At 41.7% G+C, this 17,904-nt stretch overlaps 2 protein-coding genes across 5 annotated transcripts; both read left to right on the top strand.

The window, feature by feature from the left end:
- Nucleotides 1-913: 913 nt before the first annotated feature.
- LOC138634913 (SOX domain-containing protein dichaete-like) lies at nt 914-3,697 on the top strand. Its single transcript, XM_069722128.1, has 5 exons — nt 914-989; nt 1,328-1,468; nt 2,400-2,639; nt 2,816-3,083; nt 3,415-3,697. The coding sequence occupies exons 1-5, from the start codon at nt 914-916 to the stop codon at nt 3,695-3,697; spliced, it is 1,008 nt and encodes a 335-aa protein (XP_069578229.1).
- A 975-nt stretch (nt 3,698-4,672) lies between these two features.
- On the top strand, nt 4,673-17,336 carry tcerg1b (transcription elongation regulator 1b (CA150)). 4 transcript variants are annotated; one of them, XM_069719026.1, is made up of 21 exons: nt 4,673-4,746; nt 6,145-6,382; nt 7,140-7,292; nt 7,682-7,952; nt 8,062-8,304; nt 9,361-9,420; nt 10,609-10,809; nt 11,003-11,109; nt 11,380-11,468; nt 11,586-11,746; nt 12,030-12,111; nt 12,222-12,357; nt 12,543-12,632; nt 12,732-12,850; nt 12,978-13,128; nt 13,364-13,528; nt 13,943-14,125; nt 14,429-14,608; nt 14,777-14,860; nt 15,827-15,927; nt 16,493-17,336. In XM_069719026.1, the coding sequence occupies exons 1-21, from the start codon at nt 4,700-4,702 to the stop codon at nt 16,692-16,694; spliced, it is 3,063 nt and encodes a 1,020-aa protein (XP_069575127.1). In that variant the 5' UTR covers nt 4,673-4,699; the 3' UTR covers nt 16,695-17,336. The 4 variants fall into 4 exon arrangements, with proteins under 4 accessions (XP_069575127.1, XP_069575118.1, XP_069575144.1 ...); XM_069719017.1 differs by having other exon boundaries at nt 14,756-14,860; XM_069719043.1 differs by lacking the exon at nt 9,361-9,420.
- Nucleotides 17,337-17,904: the final 568 nt, after the last annotated feature.

The following is a 17,904-nucleotide window of genomic DNA, read 5'->3' as shown; positions in this document are numbered from 1 at the left end:
TATGGGAGAGCTACTGCTAATGTAATTTAGTTGACTTGAATCTTTTCTTTTTTCCAGTACAGATCATTTGATTTGATTGTACTCTATATTTTCTGTACTTTATTCAACATTAAATTAAATTATAACATTAAACATTCAGTCTCCTCCTTTTTTCCATTGATATTTGTCATCAGGGTCTCCCTTATATTTTCTTTACATTTGATCCTAAACAGGCCATTAGCTGTAGTGTAGTAGCAGTAAGATTATTCTCCCTGTACGTCCTCATTTTGGCAACTTCTACACAAAACAGACACAAAAATGATTTCTGAACCAAAAGTTCATAGCAGCGTATAAAAACCTTTGAAAGAAAATGATGGGAAAATGTGTTCAGATGATATAGGCTAATATTTAAAGAAAAAGAAAAATACTTTTTAAAAACCAATTTATTAAGAGATATTTTGGGGTAGGTCTACTTGTCATTGATGTTCTGGCTGGCTCTGACCCGCAGCGGATTTAGTAGGTCGTCAGAACCCTTCTCTTTTTATCACAGCCTCTGTGTTGTTTATGCACCTGCCTTTTATTTGAAGGTCTGAATCTACTTTCATAAATAGGAAAATAGGAGAATAGGAGAATTCATTTTTAGATCTTTTATCATTTGTAAGTTTCTAAAAACACTTTGCTGACTTTGTCATCATGAGTTATTGACTGTAAATTGACAGAGAAAAAAAAAGTCAGTTTTAGTCTTAAACAAAGAAAAAGTCAAAAAACAATAGTTCAATGAAACTTTAATTGCTGGAACGTGCACACCACGTGGTACAAAACGTTCTCTGTTGTCTGGGCAACAAACTGCTCTCAATACATCACATCCAGATGAAAACAACATTCAAACCCAGACACTGACAAAATAACTACGAAGACACTCGTCCCAGGGGACATGCGGCACCAAAGAGGAGACGGAGGAACGGTCCGAAAAGTTAACCATGAATACCGTCCGCCGGGCAGACTCCCAGGTCAGGACCCGGCTTTTACCAACGTTCAATTCCTTCATATCGGAGGCCAAAGTCGAGATCAACTGCCAAATGGGACCGGAGAGAGATCCAAGTTTTGGCAAAACCAAAACTACGTCGTCTCGGTTGGCGCAAGTAAGTTGTGAAATTTTAAGAGGGACACATACCATCCATATCGACCTTATACAACAAACAGTGGCAAAGGTGTGTGTAGTAATGGGAGGGGGGGGGGGGGGGTGCTAAGATTACAACGGTCAAAACACCTGTCCAGCAGCAGCTGCTTTCCAGGTTGGCGCCGTGAAACTGCTCTTTAATGAGGTGAACGAATTGTCCCGTCGCAGGTCACAGTCTGGCTGGTAACCCACAAACCGGGACAGCTGGAAACTCCCCGAACCCAGATCCAGTCCACAACAACCAGACCTCAACTAGACCAGGAAGCGGTGATCCACTTACTACTTTTACCATCCCGCCAACAGAGAAAGGTGTGGTAGCTGTAACACGTGTATAGAAGCGCATTTATCTTATAAATTGATCAATTTTGGAAAATAAAATAATGATGTGCTTAGTCAGAATTATGAAGCCAAAAAAAATTATAGCCTAACTGTGACGGTCATATAAGAACAGATATGATATAGCTATTAAGTCAGAGTAAGTCAAAATTCATATTCAATAAATCAAAACAATGATATAATCCAAATTTTGACTTTCTGTCTCAATATAATGAGATACAGGGTAATAATTTTACTTCAAAGTCTAGAACAATTAGTCAATTATTTGATTATTTACTCAACAGAAAATGAATCAAGTATTTTGATCTTCAATTATTTGTATTGGTTATTCTCTAAATTCTCTGATTTTAACTTCTTGAATATGGGAAATTTCAATAATGTCTGTGTCCTTTGGTCCATGATAATAAAACTGAAAACCTTTGGCTCGTGGACATTTTAAAGACAAAACAACCAATTAAGTAATCAAGAAAACAATAATTTGTTGCAGCCCATTAATGAAATTGACCTACCATCCCCTATTTTTGACTTAGAAAGATAAATCTTTGCCTATATATTGCCCACTTTTCTATCTACTTTTTTTTACTTAGTATCTCATACGTTTGAGGAAGTATGATTTTTATTTTTTATTTTTACAACCCTAATACTTCATAAAAAAAAATTTATGGTGAAAATGGGTTTCCAAAGATCTGTGATATGTATTAGCAATTACCATTTGCTATCTGGGCCTCAGTTCACATATACAAAACTCCAAAATACAAATAATAAAAAGATACACAACAGGAATTTGACAAATACACTGAACATCTAAATGATCAATAATGTATTTACACATAATGTGTCTTATTCTGAATTTTTTTTTTTTCCTACACAAGTAAACCAATCACTCCCCAAATGTCTCCCTCAGATCTGAAGCAAATGCTGTCTGTCAAAAACAAGACGGGACGCATCAAACGGCCGATGAATGCCTTCATGGTGTGGGCTCACATCCACCGAGATGCCCTGCAGAAAGCACGTCCTAAATCCAGCATGATAGACACCAGTATTCAGCTGGGCAGTGAGTGGTCCAAGCTCAGTGAGGAACAGAAGAGGCCCTACTTTGAAGTGGCTCACAAACTGAAACGCATGCATGAGCAGCAGTTCCCTGGTACGAATCATCACACAGCTACATGGCAGCAGAGAAGATGATGAACAAAGTTACTGCTGTATCTTATGTGCCGAAACACTGTGGATAAATTGTCAGTTTGAATCTGTTCCGGTGTAGATGGTAAACCTCTACTTTTCACTTCCTCTGGCCCTCTCTCGTGTGTTTTGTAATGCCAGATTACGAGTACCGCCCCAAGAGGAAGAGCTCCACAGAAGGTTTCTCCTCCGAGCAGAGAGCTGGACAGGCAGCTGGACAGCACCAAGACTCTAGAGCTTCCTTTGTCGTGCCACAAGCCGTGCCTTTAGTCCCGTCCATGCTGCTGGGCCCCTGCATGTATCCATGTCAATCTGTCGTGCCTTACACAGTGGGCTCCTATCCCTACCCATATTTTAACCCATATTATCCAATGAGCCCCTACCCCAGGGTCCAGATGCACCATTCAAGGTGAGGCAAGTTCAGGAAAATATCTCAGCTCACCTAGTTTATTTTCTGTGATTTTATTTCCACATCCTATCTAATGAATTGATCCTGACAACTGACAAATTACAACCAATATAAAATGTTTCTATCAACCCACACAACCTCACATACAAGCAAAAACAGTTTCCTTTTGATTTATTTTAAGTAGCAGCAGCATGCAGAGAAGGATTAGGTTTTAGGATTCAAGTGTACATTTACAAGATGGGTCACTTCTATATATGCAGACTGTTATATGATACTTTAATAGGGTGAAATAAGGTGTACATTTTCTAATTAACTTGCTGTATGATATCAGGCTTTCCTTCAGCTGTCCTAACATTACCAGCCCGATGGAAGAAGCGAGGAATCAACACCACACTCACCTGCAGAGGTACACGATCGCTGTGGCTTCCCTCGGCAGGGTAAACATGCAGCAGGAGCATTACCTGCCTGATACTAGGGGAAATGTCCTCTTTGGCTCCACCAGCACTTCAGGGAGCTTTCAACAGCCTGATATTGTCACCAATCAGCAGCTGTCTTCAAACACTACAATGGAGAGTGAACATGAGGAGTGTTATGTTGATGTTGTTGGGTTCTAGGAGATGTTCAGCACTTACAAAGTAACTCTGTTAGCGATATTTACATGGACTGATCTATGTTTGATCAAACAAATAAAATGTTCTGTGACTGTACCTGGTAGTCAGCTAATGTTCATGTGTTCAAAATATTCCAGGCTATGGCGATGTTTCTCCATTAAAGGTTAAATGCATGCCTGTGTTAACACTTTTTTACTTACGTTGTTATAGTGAAAGAGTTTGTTGGACGACCGCATGTCAAGATTATTTTTGCTGTTTCTCTATGTTTAGTGAATTGAAAAGACATTTGGTTCGATACCACCGAGAGATTTAAAAACTAACAGTTGTCCTTTTACACCACATTCAACGTCACTTAAGAGATTGATGTGATGTTTTGGGTTTACTTTTTTAATGAGCTAAAGCTGCTCGAAAACCTTCGGTGTGGAGACCTGTGCAGAAACACAACAAATAGATATGGTCACGTTTCTTGAAGCCATACCTGTGATAGAATTTTCTGATTAATTATATGTTGTTAAGACGATATTGTGCAAATACTGTTATGGCTTTGACTTTTAGATATGCAAGTTTTTTTTTTTTTTTTTTTAAAAAGAGGGCTTAAAAGAAATGGTGCTGTAGTTTTCCACTGTAGGATACTACTACTACTACTACTACTACTACTTTTAAGTAGGGGACAAGTCTTGTTTCTACTGATACGAAGAACATTGGGACACAAAATACCCACAGCATACAAAACACCTTCCACCACCATCAACAAAATCCCAGGGGAAGAGTGGAAACATGGTCAGTGACAAGAGTCCACTTTATTCCAAACAACACCCTTGTACAGTCTGAACAAAGACATCACGAAAAATGGGACCCAAACTGACCAACGAAAAAAAAATCCATATCCAATCAGAGCTCACGTCGCTCCGAGTAAAGTATGATTGACATCGACGCTCAGCGAATAAGACAAGTAGAAATCACGAAGGGGCGTTTCCAGGAAGAGAGTGGATACATTTTCCTGTAATGGCGGACCAGGCAGAGAGCGAGACTATCGGGTTCAACGACAACAGGTCAGATAAAAGCCGACAAAGTCTTTAAATCGACATCAGCCGAATCTAATATTAAAGACAAGCCCGCATTTGATTTGCAGTCGTTTGGCGTTGTGTTTTGGTGGAAGGGTTTGTGATAAACAATGGTGAACGTAGCCACGCCAGCTAACTAGCCCGCTGGCTAACTAGCCTGTGTTGCCAAGCGGCTCGCCTGTGTCCGACCCGCTCGTGGCACGCGGTAAACACAGACAGATGTTTTCTTCTCCTGCCGGGCTACCTAAAACTCACCGGGCCCCGGGGTTTGTGTTCACGCACAGCCGCCGACTCGTTCCTTACACGGTTGTTGACAAATTTGAGCCAGCTAGCTCGGTTTAGCTCTGTACATTAGTAAGCAGCGGCACGTCCCTCCGTCCATTGAGTGTTTTGAATGAACTGGGTTTCTTGTTAGCCTCGTTAGCAGCAGACCACATTCACTCACTTTGGATGTTTGATTATATCTTGGATCGACGTACGAAGAATGAGTGTAAACATATATGATAATAAAACAACACAAAGTTATATGGCGCACAACGTAGTTTTTTATTTTTTTTATTTATTATTATTCGTGTTGTGAAGGACAGCTTTTGTGCTTTTAAGTGTAGATGGAAAAAAAAAAAAAAAAAAAATTAGGCCGAATTTCTCCCAGACTGATTTCTGAATAACTTCATAATTGGCAGCCGAAAGATGCATCCGGTGTGAAAATGCACTAGTTTACAACTTGACCTTATTCTGTCAAAGAATTGATTTCAAAAAAATAATGTTTGTTTATAAAGCACTGGATGGTTTAGGGCATCTTCCAGAGCCCTCAGCTCGTCTTGACACTGGTCTGCTTTCTGTCCCTCCCCGAGTAAAAACTAAACATGAAGAAGCAGTGTTCAGCTTTTTTTCTCTCAGAAATGCATGTCTGCTGCAATATTCAGTTCTGTTAAATCCAGGCAGGAGACTTCCCTGTTTTCCACTGTTTTTTTTTTTTTTTTTGTAAACTAAATAATGAATCATTTCTTCCACTACAGTGTGAATTTTACTCTTGTATTCTTTTCATAACTTAATTTTTCTATACAAAACCTTTTTGTTTCTATCTTAATGCTTTTTCAAAACCTTTTTATTGCTTTCACTTTTTTCCTTGATGCCTTTTTATGTTTTATGTAATGCACTTTGAATTACCTTGTTGTAAAGATGTTGCATAAATAGATCTCGTGATATGTTTTGTGTCATTATACATTATACCTGTAGTTACAGTTACTTTAAGCGGTTATACTGTTTTAGCATTGTGTTACTATTGACCATGAGTGATGATATTCTAGTGATTTAAAAAAAAATTTTTTTTTTGAATGGTTCATCAAACACTGTTTGTAACTCAGTATTATTTTGTTGTGACAGAATGGTGCAGCAGGCAGTGCGGTTCCGCGGCCCTGCTCCTGCACCCGCGCCTGCGCCTGGCCAGACCCCAGTGTTACGGGGCCCTCCACCACTCCTTAGGCCACCGCCACCTCCTTTTGGGATGATGAGGGGACCCCCGCCACGACCCCCATTTGCGCGCCCACCTTTTGACCCCAACATGCCGCCCATCCCACCGCCAGGCAGCATGCCACCACCCATGGGACCTCCCCATCTACAGGTGTCTCTTTCCCATTTCTTTACAACATGCATGGTTTTCTTTGTGGAATCTATTAGGGATGTTCTTGCATTTCTATAGAAATATAAATGAAGCGCCGAATAATGAGGTGCTGCAGAGATAAGTAGATAAAGCTAAATGAATTCATCCGTGCTGCAAAAAGCTCTGATTTTTAGTTGCCTGAAGCTAATTTGTTGAGTTGGCGCTTCAAATAATGAGGAGACTCTTGTCTTAGCTAGACGTATGGAAAATGCATCGCAAGTAAGTCAGAATACTGTATTCAAAATAGGGCATTTCCCTCATGGAAATTGCATTTTGAATTCATATCGATCTGTGGTGCAGCCATCTGGCTGACGAGGTCTGCAAAGAAACTGACCTTAAACAAAGCTTTTGTCCTTTCCTGTACAACAACATAACAGCAACATTAGTGCTTAAAATTATACATAAAGAGAATCAAGGAAGCATTTTGCTAACTGTGTTTTATAATATCCTTGACTTGCACCATAATTTGGCTCATTGATGCCATATGACTCTCTCTTGAATGACACAATATTGATGCTCAAACTTTCCAATTTGAATCCAAAGAGTCCGATAAGTATTGACTGCTGGCTTTAGTAGTAAAGTACTTATCTGACAAGGCACTTTTGTGTACCTTACGCACTGCAGACACATTGTGGTGGAGTACTGCGTATTTAAATAGACAAAATTTATTTCTTGCAATTTGAAAGCTAAATGTCAGGCCTCTTATCTTCTTCTGCAGAGACCTCCGTTCCTTCCCCCTCCCATTGGTAACCTGCCACCTCCTCCCGGCATGCTGTTTCCTCCTGGGATGCCCCCTGTTCCTGCATCTGGAAACCCTGGACTCAACCCTGCAGAGGAGATCTGGGTAGAGAACAAGACGCCAGAGGGAAAGGTAGGAAAGTACTGTTTTTGAACTGATGCCAAGCACTTGATTGTACTTGAACGGCTTTGCAGGAGCATGTCTGTAAAAAATGTTGAATTGCTTAACGGAGTCACTTACCCACTAAAAAGGATTTGTTATATTTGAGACCTTTTGTGCGACATCATGCACACAAACAGATTAAACCAGATTAAGGAAAATCTTTTGATATATCATCTAATTAAATTATTTAACACTGTATTGGAAATAGCACTTGCATTAATAGAATTAACAAAATAAATGATTACAACATAAAACCACCTCGTTATAATTACAGATGACATATGTCAGTTTGTTGCTTATATTTATATTCTGGTGACCATCTCTTCAAAGTGTCATTGTTTCTATCATCCTTGCTGCAGGCATATTACTACAACGCCAGGACCAGAGAGTCATCATGGAGTAAACCCGACGGTGTGAAGATCATCCAGCAGTCTGAACTCAACCCTCTTCTTGTAGCGGGTGCTGGGGCTGCGGGTTCGGGTGCGAGTGTAGGGGGGGCTGCAGCTGTCAGCTCAAGCAGTGTCAACACTACAGCCAGCACAGCGGTGTCAGCCTCCCTATCCACGACCGCCTCCCGCACACTCACCTCCAGTCCAGACTGTATCACCTCCCCCTCTGTGACCATTGCAGGTGAAAACACAGCCTCATATCAGCAGCAAGAATACACACATGCACACACACAAAAGCAAAACTAAATACCTTTCCTTTTCTTTTTTTTTGGTCTTTTTGTTCCCAAAAGCCACCATTGTAGCAGACCTCACCCCTGTTGCCACAGTGACCTCATCTGTTGCTGTGTCTCCAGTCACTGTGGTGACCGTGTCCACAGTGCCGTCACCTGTTACGGCAGTGCAGACTGTGCCGCTGCTGCCGGCAGCCCTGCCTCACAGCGTGGCCCAGCAGACCGCAACCATACCTGCCTTCCCCCCTGTCATGGTGCCACCTTTCAGGGTGCCTTTGCCAGGCATGCACATCCCTCTACCTGGTGAGAATGACACAATAACAGGAAAAGCTGTATTCCTGCTGTACAACAGATACTGAAATTAGCTATATTGCGGGTTTATTGGTCAGTCTCATCCGGGAAAATATGTACTTTTGTCCACCTCAGCCTGCCCATGTTGCTGCGTGGCTCTCTTTTGCGACTGCCTACACTGCAGCATTTTGCTTGTTATTATATAGGTGAAAATTGCAGCATATGAAAAAGGATTTGGATGTTGTGCTTATAGTGACTCAGAATCACATTTGGATACAAAGAGTCCAACTGTAACTCTTATTTCTTTTCACAAAACATTCAAGTGTCTCTATTTTAGCCAGCTCTAACAGTCGCTGGGTAAAATGAATGTTTTGTGACACTGAGTTTTCAGTCTCTGGAAACTTAGAATTATGGTTGGATTTTTTTACTGCAACAAAAAACGAGGGGAGCCAACATGCTGCAGCTCCAGTCTCTCAATTTTATGCAATTTGAATTTAAAAAATAATCTCATTCAGGTTGTGAAATGTGCGTGTTCATTGTGGATAAATCTTCTGGCTAAATTCAAATTAGATATGGCAAGGTATCGATTAGTACCCACGGTTTTATATCTGGCGGGGAGCTTCCCGATCTCCTTTGGGATCTGTGGTGGTCCTGCATTATGCATTCACTCTTTCAGATGTGCTTTTCAACATGTTCATTTCTTTTCTTTTCATCATAACTGCAAATGCAGTTGTAACAGCCTCCAAATACATCTTTGCTTAGACTGAACACTTTGCTCATTCCTAACATCTTAAAACGCATTACAGGCACATAAATGTCAACAAGAGACAAATTATCGTCAGAAAAACGGTGATGCACAATCCAAAATTCAACCGTGTGTTTGTCTGAGTGGGGCCACACGCGCACACACACACACACACACACACACACACACACACACACACACACACACACACACACACACACACACACACACACACACACACACACACTTAACACACCATGGTAGCTGATGTCTAGTGTCCTGTTGTGTTCAACCAGATACTTGCTTGTCCGTTGTTTTTGCAGGTGTAGCAATGATGCAGATAGTAGGTGCACCGTGTGTAAAGGCAGGCCCCAGCGCCAACGGTAAACACCCAGCCGCTCTTCTTTTCAGATTTACAGTAGATGGCATGGTAGTGAATGATGTCGACATGCGTCATATGGTGTACATATGGGGACCCACAAGCAGTGGCATGGTGTGGAATGCTGTGAACATGATCCATTCGGTGTACAGTGGGGAAATTTCTTCCATTCCTACAGACCGATGCAAAATCTGCAGCTTGTTTGTGATTTTACTCACAGACTTTAACAGGATCCTTTCAAACAGACAGCGCCACACACAGTGTTTCAGCAGAAGCTCGTTTTTAAGATGTTTTACCGGACAACTTGCTCAAATCTAGTCTCCACCCTCCCTTTGTTTAAAACAAACTTCCAGCAAAATGTAGTCAGAGTATTTAGCTTTCGCTAAGTCATTAATGCATTTTGTTTGCGCGTTGTCCTCAGGAACTGATAGGATGTTTTTTTTTTTTCCTGTAATTGGCAATGGAGAGAAGTCGTCAAATGGGCATCCTAATTGTTAGATGGGCCATGGTTGGTTGTTTGGATCAGTCATTTTTACACATCCGTGTTGACAAGCTGATAGAGTCCATCTTAGTTAGTGCAGTCCCATTAACGCTAGCTGCTGTTGCCTCCTAGCACTTCAGTAGTGTAACAGGTAGGGTTACATGTTGTGGTCATGTGGGTCATGTGGTTGTCTTCCTTTGTGGGTTGTGTGTGTGTGTGTGTGTGTGTGTGTGTGTGTGTGTGTGTGTGTGTGTGTGTGTGTGTGTGTGTGTGTGTGTGTGTGTGTGTGTGTGTGGAGGGGAGGGGAGGGGGCACTGTTTGTTTGTTTATGTGGCTTGTGTTTGTTGTCAAATAGTTGTGTCCTCAAGACATCTTTAGATTTGAGCAGTCTCCTCTTCAAAATGATAGTACTCATTGTTTTGTTTTATTCACTCACTCATTTAATATTCTACTCTGCTTGATGAACAGACAAATACTTAGAGCGACAGCCCTTTTTAAGTTGCACTGAATCAGTTTTATTCAGCCTGTGGAGCGCTCTGTCTTACCTCTGGATTTGCTAATACATGTTTTTGATGACAAGTTGCCAACCTGGCGAATGACATCTCACACACTGATGTACAAAGCAAAGTACACTGCAGTCCACTACAACTTCTGTTAGAGATGACTCTTAGCCAACCGTTGTCTGTGTTTTTCCTCTCTGACTGATGACAGGCATGCTTCCCGGTATGGGCCCGCCTTTAGTGTCCATGATGCACCCGCAGCTGGCACTCTCAGCAGCTCCTGCCTCCATGGCTGGATCATTGCAGCTCCCCGAGTGGTCAGAGTACAAAACGGCTGATGGGAAAACGTACTACTACAACAACCGGACGCTGGAGTCCACCTGGGAGAAACCACATACTCTTTTGGAGAAAGGTAGGCAGTGGTTGCGTGGGATATTTTAATAAGATCTCAAGCAGTACAAGTGCTGTGCTGTAGCTACATTTATTTTCTACTCATCAACAACTGTGTCTCTCATCAGACAAGATACACAATCAAACACCCCAAGAAACACGACTTTTAGGTACCTGACAGTGTGTGTGTCTCTTTTCCACCTCCCTGTTCTTAGAAAGAGAGGCAGAAAAGCTCAAACAGCGCCTTGCCCAGGAGGAAGCTGAGGCAATGGAAATGGAGGACGAGGAGAACAAAATAGAAAACGCTAATAATCAGAAGGAGGTATGTGAAGAGTTGAAATACCCATTGTTCAAAAAACAGACACTTCAGATTTATAAATTAAATGTGCTCTATTGCTGTGACCGTGATTAGGAAATGAAAGCATGTTGTAAAGTGTTACTTACCGGGCTAACTTACACTGTACCACATAAACTATGCTATGTTTCTGTACGTTATTGTTTATTATGATGATGTATTATAAAAGCAAAACAAATTAATGGTTGTATAATGATATAATAATAGATGATGATGTCTTTCTCTGTCTTTGTTAAGGAGCCTAAAGAAGAGGAGATGACAGAGGAGGAAAAAGCAGCTCAAAAAGCCCGGCCCATTGCCACCAACCCTATCCCTGGCACACCATGGTACACACGCACGCACACCAGCACAGCACAGATTATCTCACAACTTCTCTTCATGGCAATAAATGTAAGGCTTTCTTTTTTTACTCTTTATAATCCTTGTGTGTCTATTTGCATCAGGTGTGTGGTGTGGACGGGTGACGATCGCGTGTTCTTCTACAACCCGACAACACGGCTGTCCATGTGGGACCGGCCCGAGGAGCTGGTCGGTCGAGCTGACGTTGACAAGCACATTCAGGAGCCGCCACACAAGAGAGGTCTGGAGGACGGGAAGAAGACAGGTGTGGACAAACATACACTCACAGGCAATCAGCAATTTTGACGTTCAACACAATTGTTTTGATTACTGAGAGTAATAAGATTCAAACCAGCAAAGCTTTAAGGTAAGACACAGAGGTATATTAATGGGTTTTATTCCGAACAAGGCGCTTTTATGTTTTGTTGAATCATTGAGCATTAAGTCTGTGATGTGGATGTAAACGAAAACCACAACAGTGCTGCTATCTTCTCTTATTTGTTACGCTGCAATGTTGGTAATGTTTATTGTGTATCTGTGTGTATCAGCTGTCAATAAAGAGGAGCCTGAAGTATCTATTGCTACTGAAGAGAATCAGGATGAGGAGCCAACCAAAGCCAAAAAGAGGAAGTAAGTCTGCTCGTACTACAAAACGTTAGAGTCTTTTTCTTACTTTTCTCCCTTGTACCTCTATTTTGATTCATCTTTAATTTGTGATCTCTGTGATTTCACCCTCTCAGGAAGGAGGAGATGAAGGAGGCAGACTCGGAGAAGGAGGCAGCAATGGAGGCAGAGCTCCGAGCTGCCAGAGAAAGAGCTATAGTGCCGCTGGAGGCCAGGATGACCCAGTTCAGAGAAATGCTGCTGGAAAGAGGGGTAAGATACATTTTATATTTCAGTTACTACATCATTTATAACAGTCAAATGACTGATGATTTTTATGTATCTAGTAAGTTAATTGTTCTCACTCGTTGTTGAAATGCTATTGTAAAGGACATACTTCTGTATTACGTTTCTTTCCGTGTTTCCTATCTAATGCCAGTGTTTGTCTTTACATGTAGGTGTCTGCATTCTCAACTTGGGACAAAGAGCTTCACAAGATTGTGTTTGACCCACGTTACCTTCTGCTCAACCCAAAAGAGAGGAAACAGGTTCAGTTTCTTTCCTTCTCCGCGGTGTGTGTGTCTCTCTGTAGTCTTCACGCTTGCACTTTCTCACAGCATCGTATCTCGTGCTCATGTCCTCTTCAGGTGTTCGATCAGTATGTGAAGACACGAGCGGAGGAGGAAAGGAAGGAGAAGAAGAACAAGCTGATGCAGGCCAAAGATGAGTTCAGGAGGATGATGGAGGAAGCGAAGCTCACGGCCAGGTAGAGGGACAGACTGCTTTTTTATTCTTTTCTCAGTGATATTAAAAAACATTTCATTCAGGAGATGTTTGTAACTGCTCGCTTTGTTTTGAATTTTTTTTTTTTTTTTTCAAATAAATCTTTGCAGAACAACGTTCAGTGAGTTTGCGGTGAAGCACGGCAGAGATCCACGGTTTAAAACCATAGAGAAGATGAAGGACAGGGAGGCCATCTTCATAGAATTCATCACCGCAATGAGGAAGAGAGAGAAAGAGGACTCCAAATCCAGAGGAGAGAAGGTATCACTCGTGCACACTTGGATATTAATGCGCTGTATCTCTTTCTAGAACAAGAAAAGCTTTAAAGAGTTTGGCTGATTGTGATTCGACGCCTGCGCAGGCTTCTTCTGCCCTGCTCGCGTGTCTTTTAATTTAGTTACTGTGGCTGTACCGTCTGCAGGAGTGCTGCTCTGCTGCAGACCGTGTGGCCTTGGACAGATATGTAATCAGGTTTGTTGTCTGTGTTTGTTTCCAGGTGAGGCAAGACTTTTTTGATCTCATAAGTGACCAGCACATAGAGGGAGGCCAGCGGTGGAGCAAAGTGAAAGAGAGGCTAGAGACTGACCCGCGATACAAGGCTGTGGACAGCTCCGCACTCAGAGAGGAACTTTTCAAACAGTTCATGGAAAGACAAGCCAAGGTAGGACTAGCTTCAGTATTTATGTCCTTGTGCTATCTGATCTGATATATATATATATTTCCCCTCGGGGATTAATAAAGTAAATACCTTCCTACCTAACTGAGCTTTGCTTGAATAACTGTTCATGTACTTTCAGAGATGAATATGAGTAATAGATTAATGCATTACTTATTGCTCTTTTTTCTCGTTAGCATTAATTGTTTGTGAGCAAGTGTTTGGAAAATAGCACGGTCCTTCACGGTCAAGACGACCGTCAGAAATACAGCATTAGTCTGAACGAAAAAGAACATTTGATGCCTCATTCACAACATCATCAGATATGCTTTGCCAATGGGAAGTGCCTCTGCGGTGCACAACATATATAATCACATAACAAATGAAAGTCACACAGACCATGTGTGTCACCCCATGCAGAACGTGGACATTGAAAAGGAGCGCGAGTTGGAGCGGCAGGCTCGCATCGAGGCCAGCCTCAGAGAGAGGGAGCGGGAGGTGCAGAAGGCCCGATCGGAACAGACCAAAGAGATCGACCGAGAAAGAGAGCAGCACAAGAGGGAGGAGGCCATTCAGCATTTCAAAGCTCTCATGTCTGACATGGTGAGGTGTCCTGCTGCTTATTTTATTTTATTTTTTTTATTTTTTTAGCTCCCTCCTTTAAACACCTTGATTTTTGCGTGTCATCAATTTGTCGCTTTCCGCTCTATCACTTGATTTGTTACATGATTGCAGGCGCGGCTGTATATACCTTCTGAGTCAACACGAGAGATTTTACATCTACATTTGTAACTGCTGCGGTAGTCACGTGGGATGTTTTGATGAGACGTCGTTCCCGTTGAACATTCAATTATATTTACATTTTTCCCCGCTTCTAAAATGTGTTCTTGTTTATTCATTGCTCAGGTACGCTCTTCAGATGCGACGTGGTCGGACACGCGTCGCAACCTGCGGAAGGACCATCGCTGGGAGTCGGCGTCGCTGCTGGAGAGAGAGGAGAAGGAGAAGCTGTTTAACGAACACGTGGAAGCGCTGGCCAAGAAGAAGAAAGAACATTTCAGACAGCTACTGGACGAGACCAGCATGGTGAGATGTAAAGACAGGTTGCCTGTCATCTGTAACATGCAGTTAGTTTTTGTGTATAACCAGCATGGCTACAGTTTATTGGCTTGATCAATGATTTTGAATGTGTTGGGTGAGCAGCTCTGACGTTTTCTGTTATCTCGATGACAGATTCTTTCCTTTGGGTTGCAGATCACGCTGACAACTACATGGAAGGAGGTGAAGAAGGTCATCAAGGAGGACCCTCGCTGCATTAAATTCTCCTCCAGTGACAGAGTAAGATCTGTGTTGTTTTCTTTACATACTTATAAAGTGATAGAAGTCAACAGTCAGTTTGACTATAACTTACAGGAGTTTTGTGACTTTGGTGCAAAGTGGCGAGAAAGGAAAAAAACAAAGCAATATACCTCGTTTGGTTAAACTGACGTCTGAGTATATCACAGTTTACTGTGGGATGAAAATTCATTGCTATTGATAATGGTTCAGAGCACTTGAGGCTTTTCTCACTATTTTCAGAATTTTTACAAACAAACAATCTTGGAGAAAATAATCAGCAGTTTTAAAAATCATTAGTTCAATCAACAGTAAAATCCTCTTTTTTCATTAGTGTTGTTTTATTTATTTTCAAAAGGGAGACATCTTGGTGTCAAACTGTTCAAAATTTCAATTAGGCCTTCAGTCAACGTTTGTTCAACCAAATCAAAGACTCGTCTGTTTTCCTCCCTTTAAGAGTCGTAACTGATGATAATTGTGAAACTTTGTGTACTGTGATATTGTCTGAAATCATACAGTTAAAAAAAACTCAGTAAAAATACCGTTGCAACCCTTCTGACATCAGTTGTCAACATTTCCTTGTTATAATTACAAACATTTTCAGCTCAATACACTGTTTTCTCTTTTAATATCTTAAAGAACAACAACCTCTCCCTTAAACAACATCTGTAACCTGTTCCACATCTGTTGGGGCAGCTTGATCAGGTTGAACAAAAATACGTGATGAATCAGGTCGATTCCACTCTTAACTAAAATGACTTCGGTCAGCCTGAAGAGGATTTTTAACTAAACATATCAGACTACTATCATCTGTTGAAATCCAAACCCAGTTCTGAATTCATCAAGGTGGTTGATGTTTGTATTTGAGACATATCATGATGTATTTAATTTTGTTGTAACGTATGTCAGTCGTAACACGCGTGCATTTTATGGAGTTTTGATGTTTGATGTGTTTATCGGTCTTTGTAGAAGAGACAGCGGGAGTTTGAAGATTACATCAAAGACAAATACATCACAGCTAAGGCTGACTTCAGAACCCTGCTGAAGGAGACGAAGTTCATCACTTACAGGTCGGCACACTCACTTTTACATAGTCATTACCAAAACAAGTGGCACCAGCAAGCAGCTAAGAATATTGCAGGTTGTTTTGTTGCCCAAAAATAGTAGAAATTCTAACCTGTTATATGACAAGCTCAATTGTTACTATCTTGAGCAGGTGGTGAGACAAATATTGAAGATAGAAATTGATTACATTTTTTCTTATTTTGATATTTCTGCGCTTAACGCAGGCCGTCATTGTAATTAAGGACTTTCTTTTTAATGGTTTACCTGGTTAGAAAAAAAGGTGACATAAATAATAACTTTGTTAAATGATTGGAAAACTCTCATACATGCAATTTGATTGGTAGCTGCAAACGTGTTGATGTACTGTGAAATGTAATTTCACATGTCTCATTGCATTTATAGACTGTCTCATGTATTTTAAGCGCTGAGCAGGAAAAATATTGGAAATTAAAAGTAAATTATTTATTCACAGTAGAAATGAGATCTAATGAAGGGCCCCCACTGAGGATACTGTTCATGGTGTCGCCATCCGGCTTCTGAGCGCCTTCTGTCCGTCTCCCTTCCCCTCAGGTCGAGAAAGCTGATCCAGGAGTCAGAGCAGCATCTGAAGGATGTGGAGAAGATCCTTCAGAACGACAAGCGGTACCTCGTTCTCGAGTGCGTGCCCGAGGAGCGCAGGAAGCTCATCATGTTCTACATTGAAGACCTAGACCGCCGTGGCCCGCCGCCTCCCCCCACCGCCTCTGAGCCCACCCGGCGCTCTACCAAGTGACCAATCAAAAGTATCCTCTCGGCCAGTGCCCTACTCCTCCTCGCCCTCCCTTTGGCCAGAGCATGACATCCCCTCAGCACCCCATGAACCCCGCCCTCCAGGCCCACGGCTGGCCTCGAAGTGTAATCGCTGGGGGTTTTGTTGCTTAGAGATGTACCATAGAGATGAACGGTTAAGGTCTCTGTGTTATGTCGCCTCTTAGCCCTGAAATAGCCCTGCATTTAAGGCAACAGCAGGGAACAGAGGTTACCTGATCTCAAGGTGACCCTTGACCCCTTCCCTCTGACCACGGTAGAGGGAGAGGGATAGTGATAAGGCTGCTGCCTGAGCAGCAGCACAGGTGTAACATAGCTGATGTAAATGAAGTTGAGTGTGTGTGTGAGTGAGCCTGTGTGTGTGTGTGTGTGTGTGTGTGTGTATGTATGTATGTATGTGTATGTATGTATGTGTGTGTGTGTGTGGTGCGCGCATGTGTGAGTATGTGTGCATGTGTCTGAGGCGTCCTTAAGCCTTACTGCTCCACTGTGCCAGTCATTGTTTCAGCGGCTCAGTGTGAATGTTAGTTTCTGCTCAGTGGTTTACTCCGATGTCGCAGCAGTTTCTCTGTTGAACAAAATAAAGGCAACTTCCACTGTTTTTCAACATGTGGTGCTGTGGATTCTTTTACATGGTTATGATTTAAATTAGCCTCCATGTTTGACTACTTTCAGGCTTACAGCGTTGCGTTAATAAAACGGAAACATATTAGTGTATAAGGTCAGTGGTGGGAAAATACCGAGTACATTTCCTCAAGCATATTTTTGAGGTACTTGTACTGTACTTGAACATTTGATGCCACTTAATACCCTCACTCCATGACAATTTGAGGGCAATATTGTGCTTTCTATTTCACTACATTTATTTGGCAGGTTAAGATGAAGATTTGACAATGGATAATGTAACAAGTTGAAGATCAGCTTTTTCCAGCCTTTTTGGCTTCTGAAAAAAACAGTTTGTGGTCAGGGTCACATTTCAGATGTGGTTAACGGCCCCACCAAATAGAGATTTTTCCCTCTATGCTTTAATTTAATTATTGTTTGCAACATCTCAGCAAAGATGAAAGGAAAAGGTAAAAAAAACTCAAAACAAATTTGTGGATCAGAACTTTGTTTTATCTGATGACCCCTCAGGATGTGTCTGCTGTCCCTGTATATAAACCTGGATATAAAGT

This window comes from Brachyistius frenatus, unplaced genomic scaffold, assembly GCF_029030835.1.
Source record: "Brachyistius frenatus isolate BFR_SWC_R1_liver_20210118 unplaced genomic scaffold, ASM2903083v1 Contig_5, whole genome shotgun sequence".
NCBI lineage: Eukaryota > Metazoa > Chordata > Actinopteri > Embiotocidae > Brachyistius > Brachyistius frenatus.
This window is presented reverse-complemented; position numbering and strand designations above follow the sequence as displayed.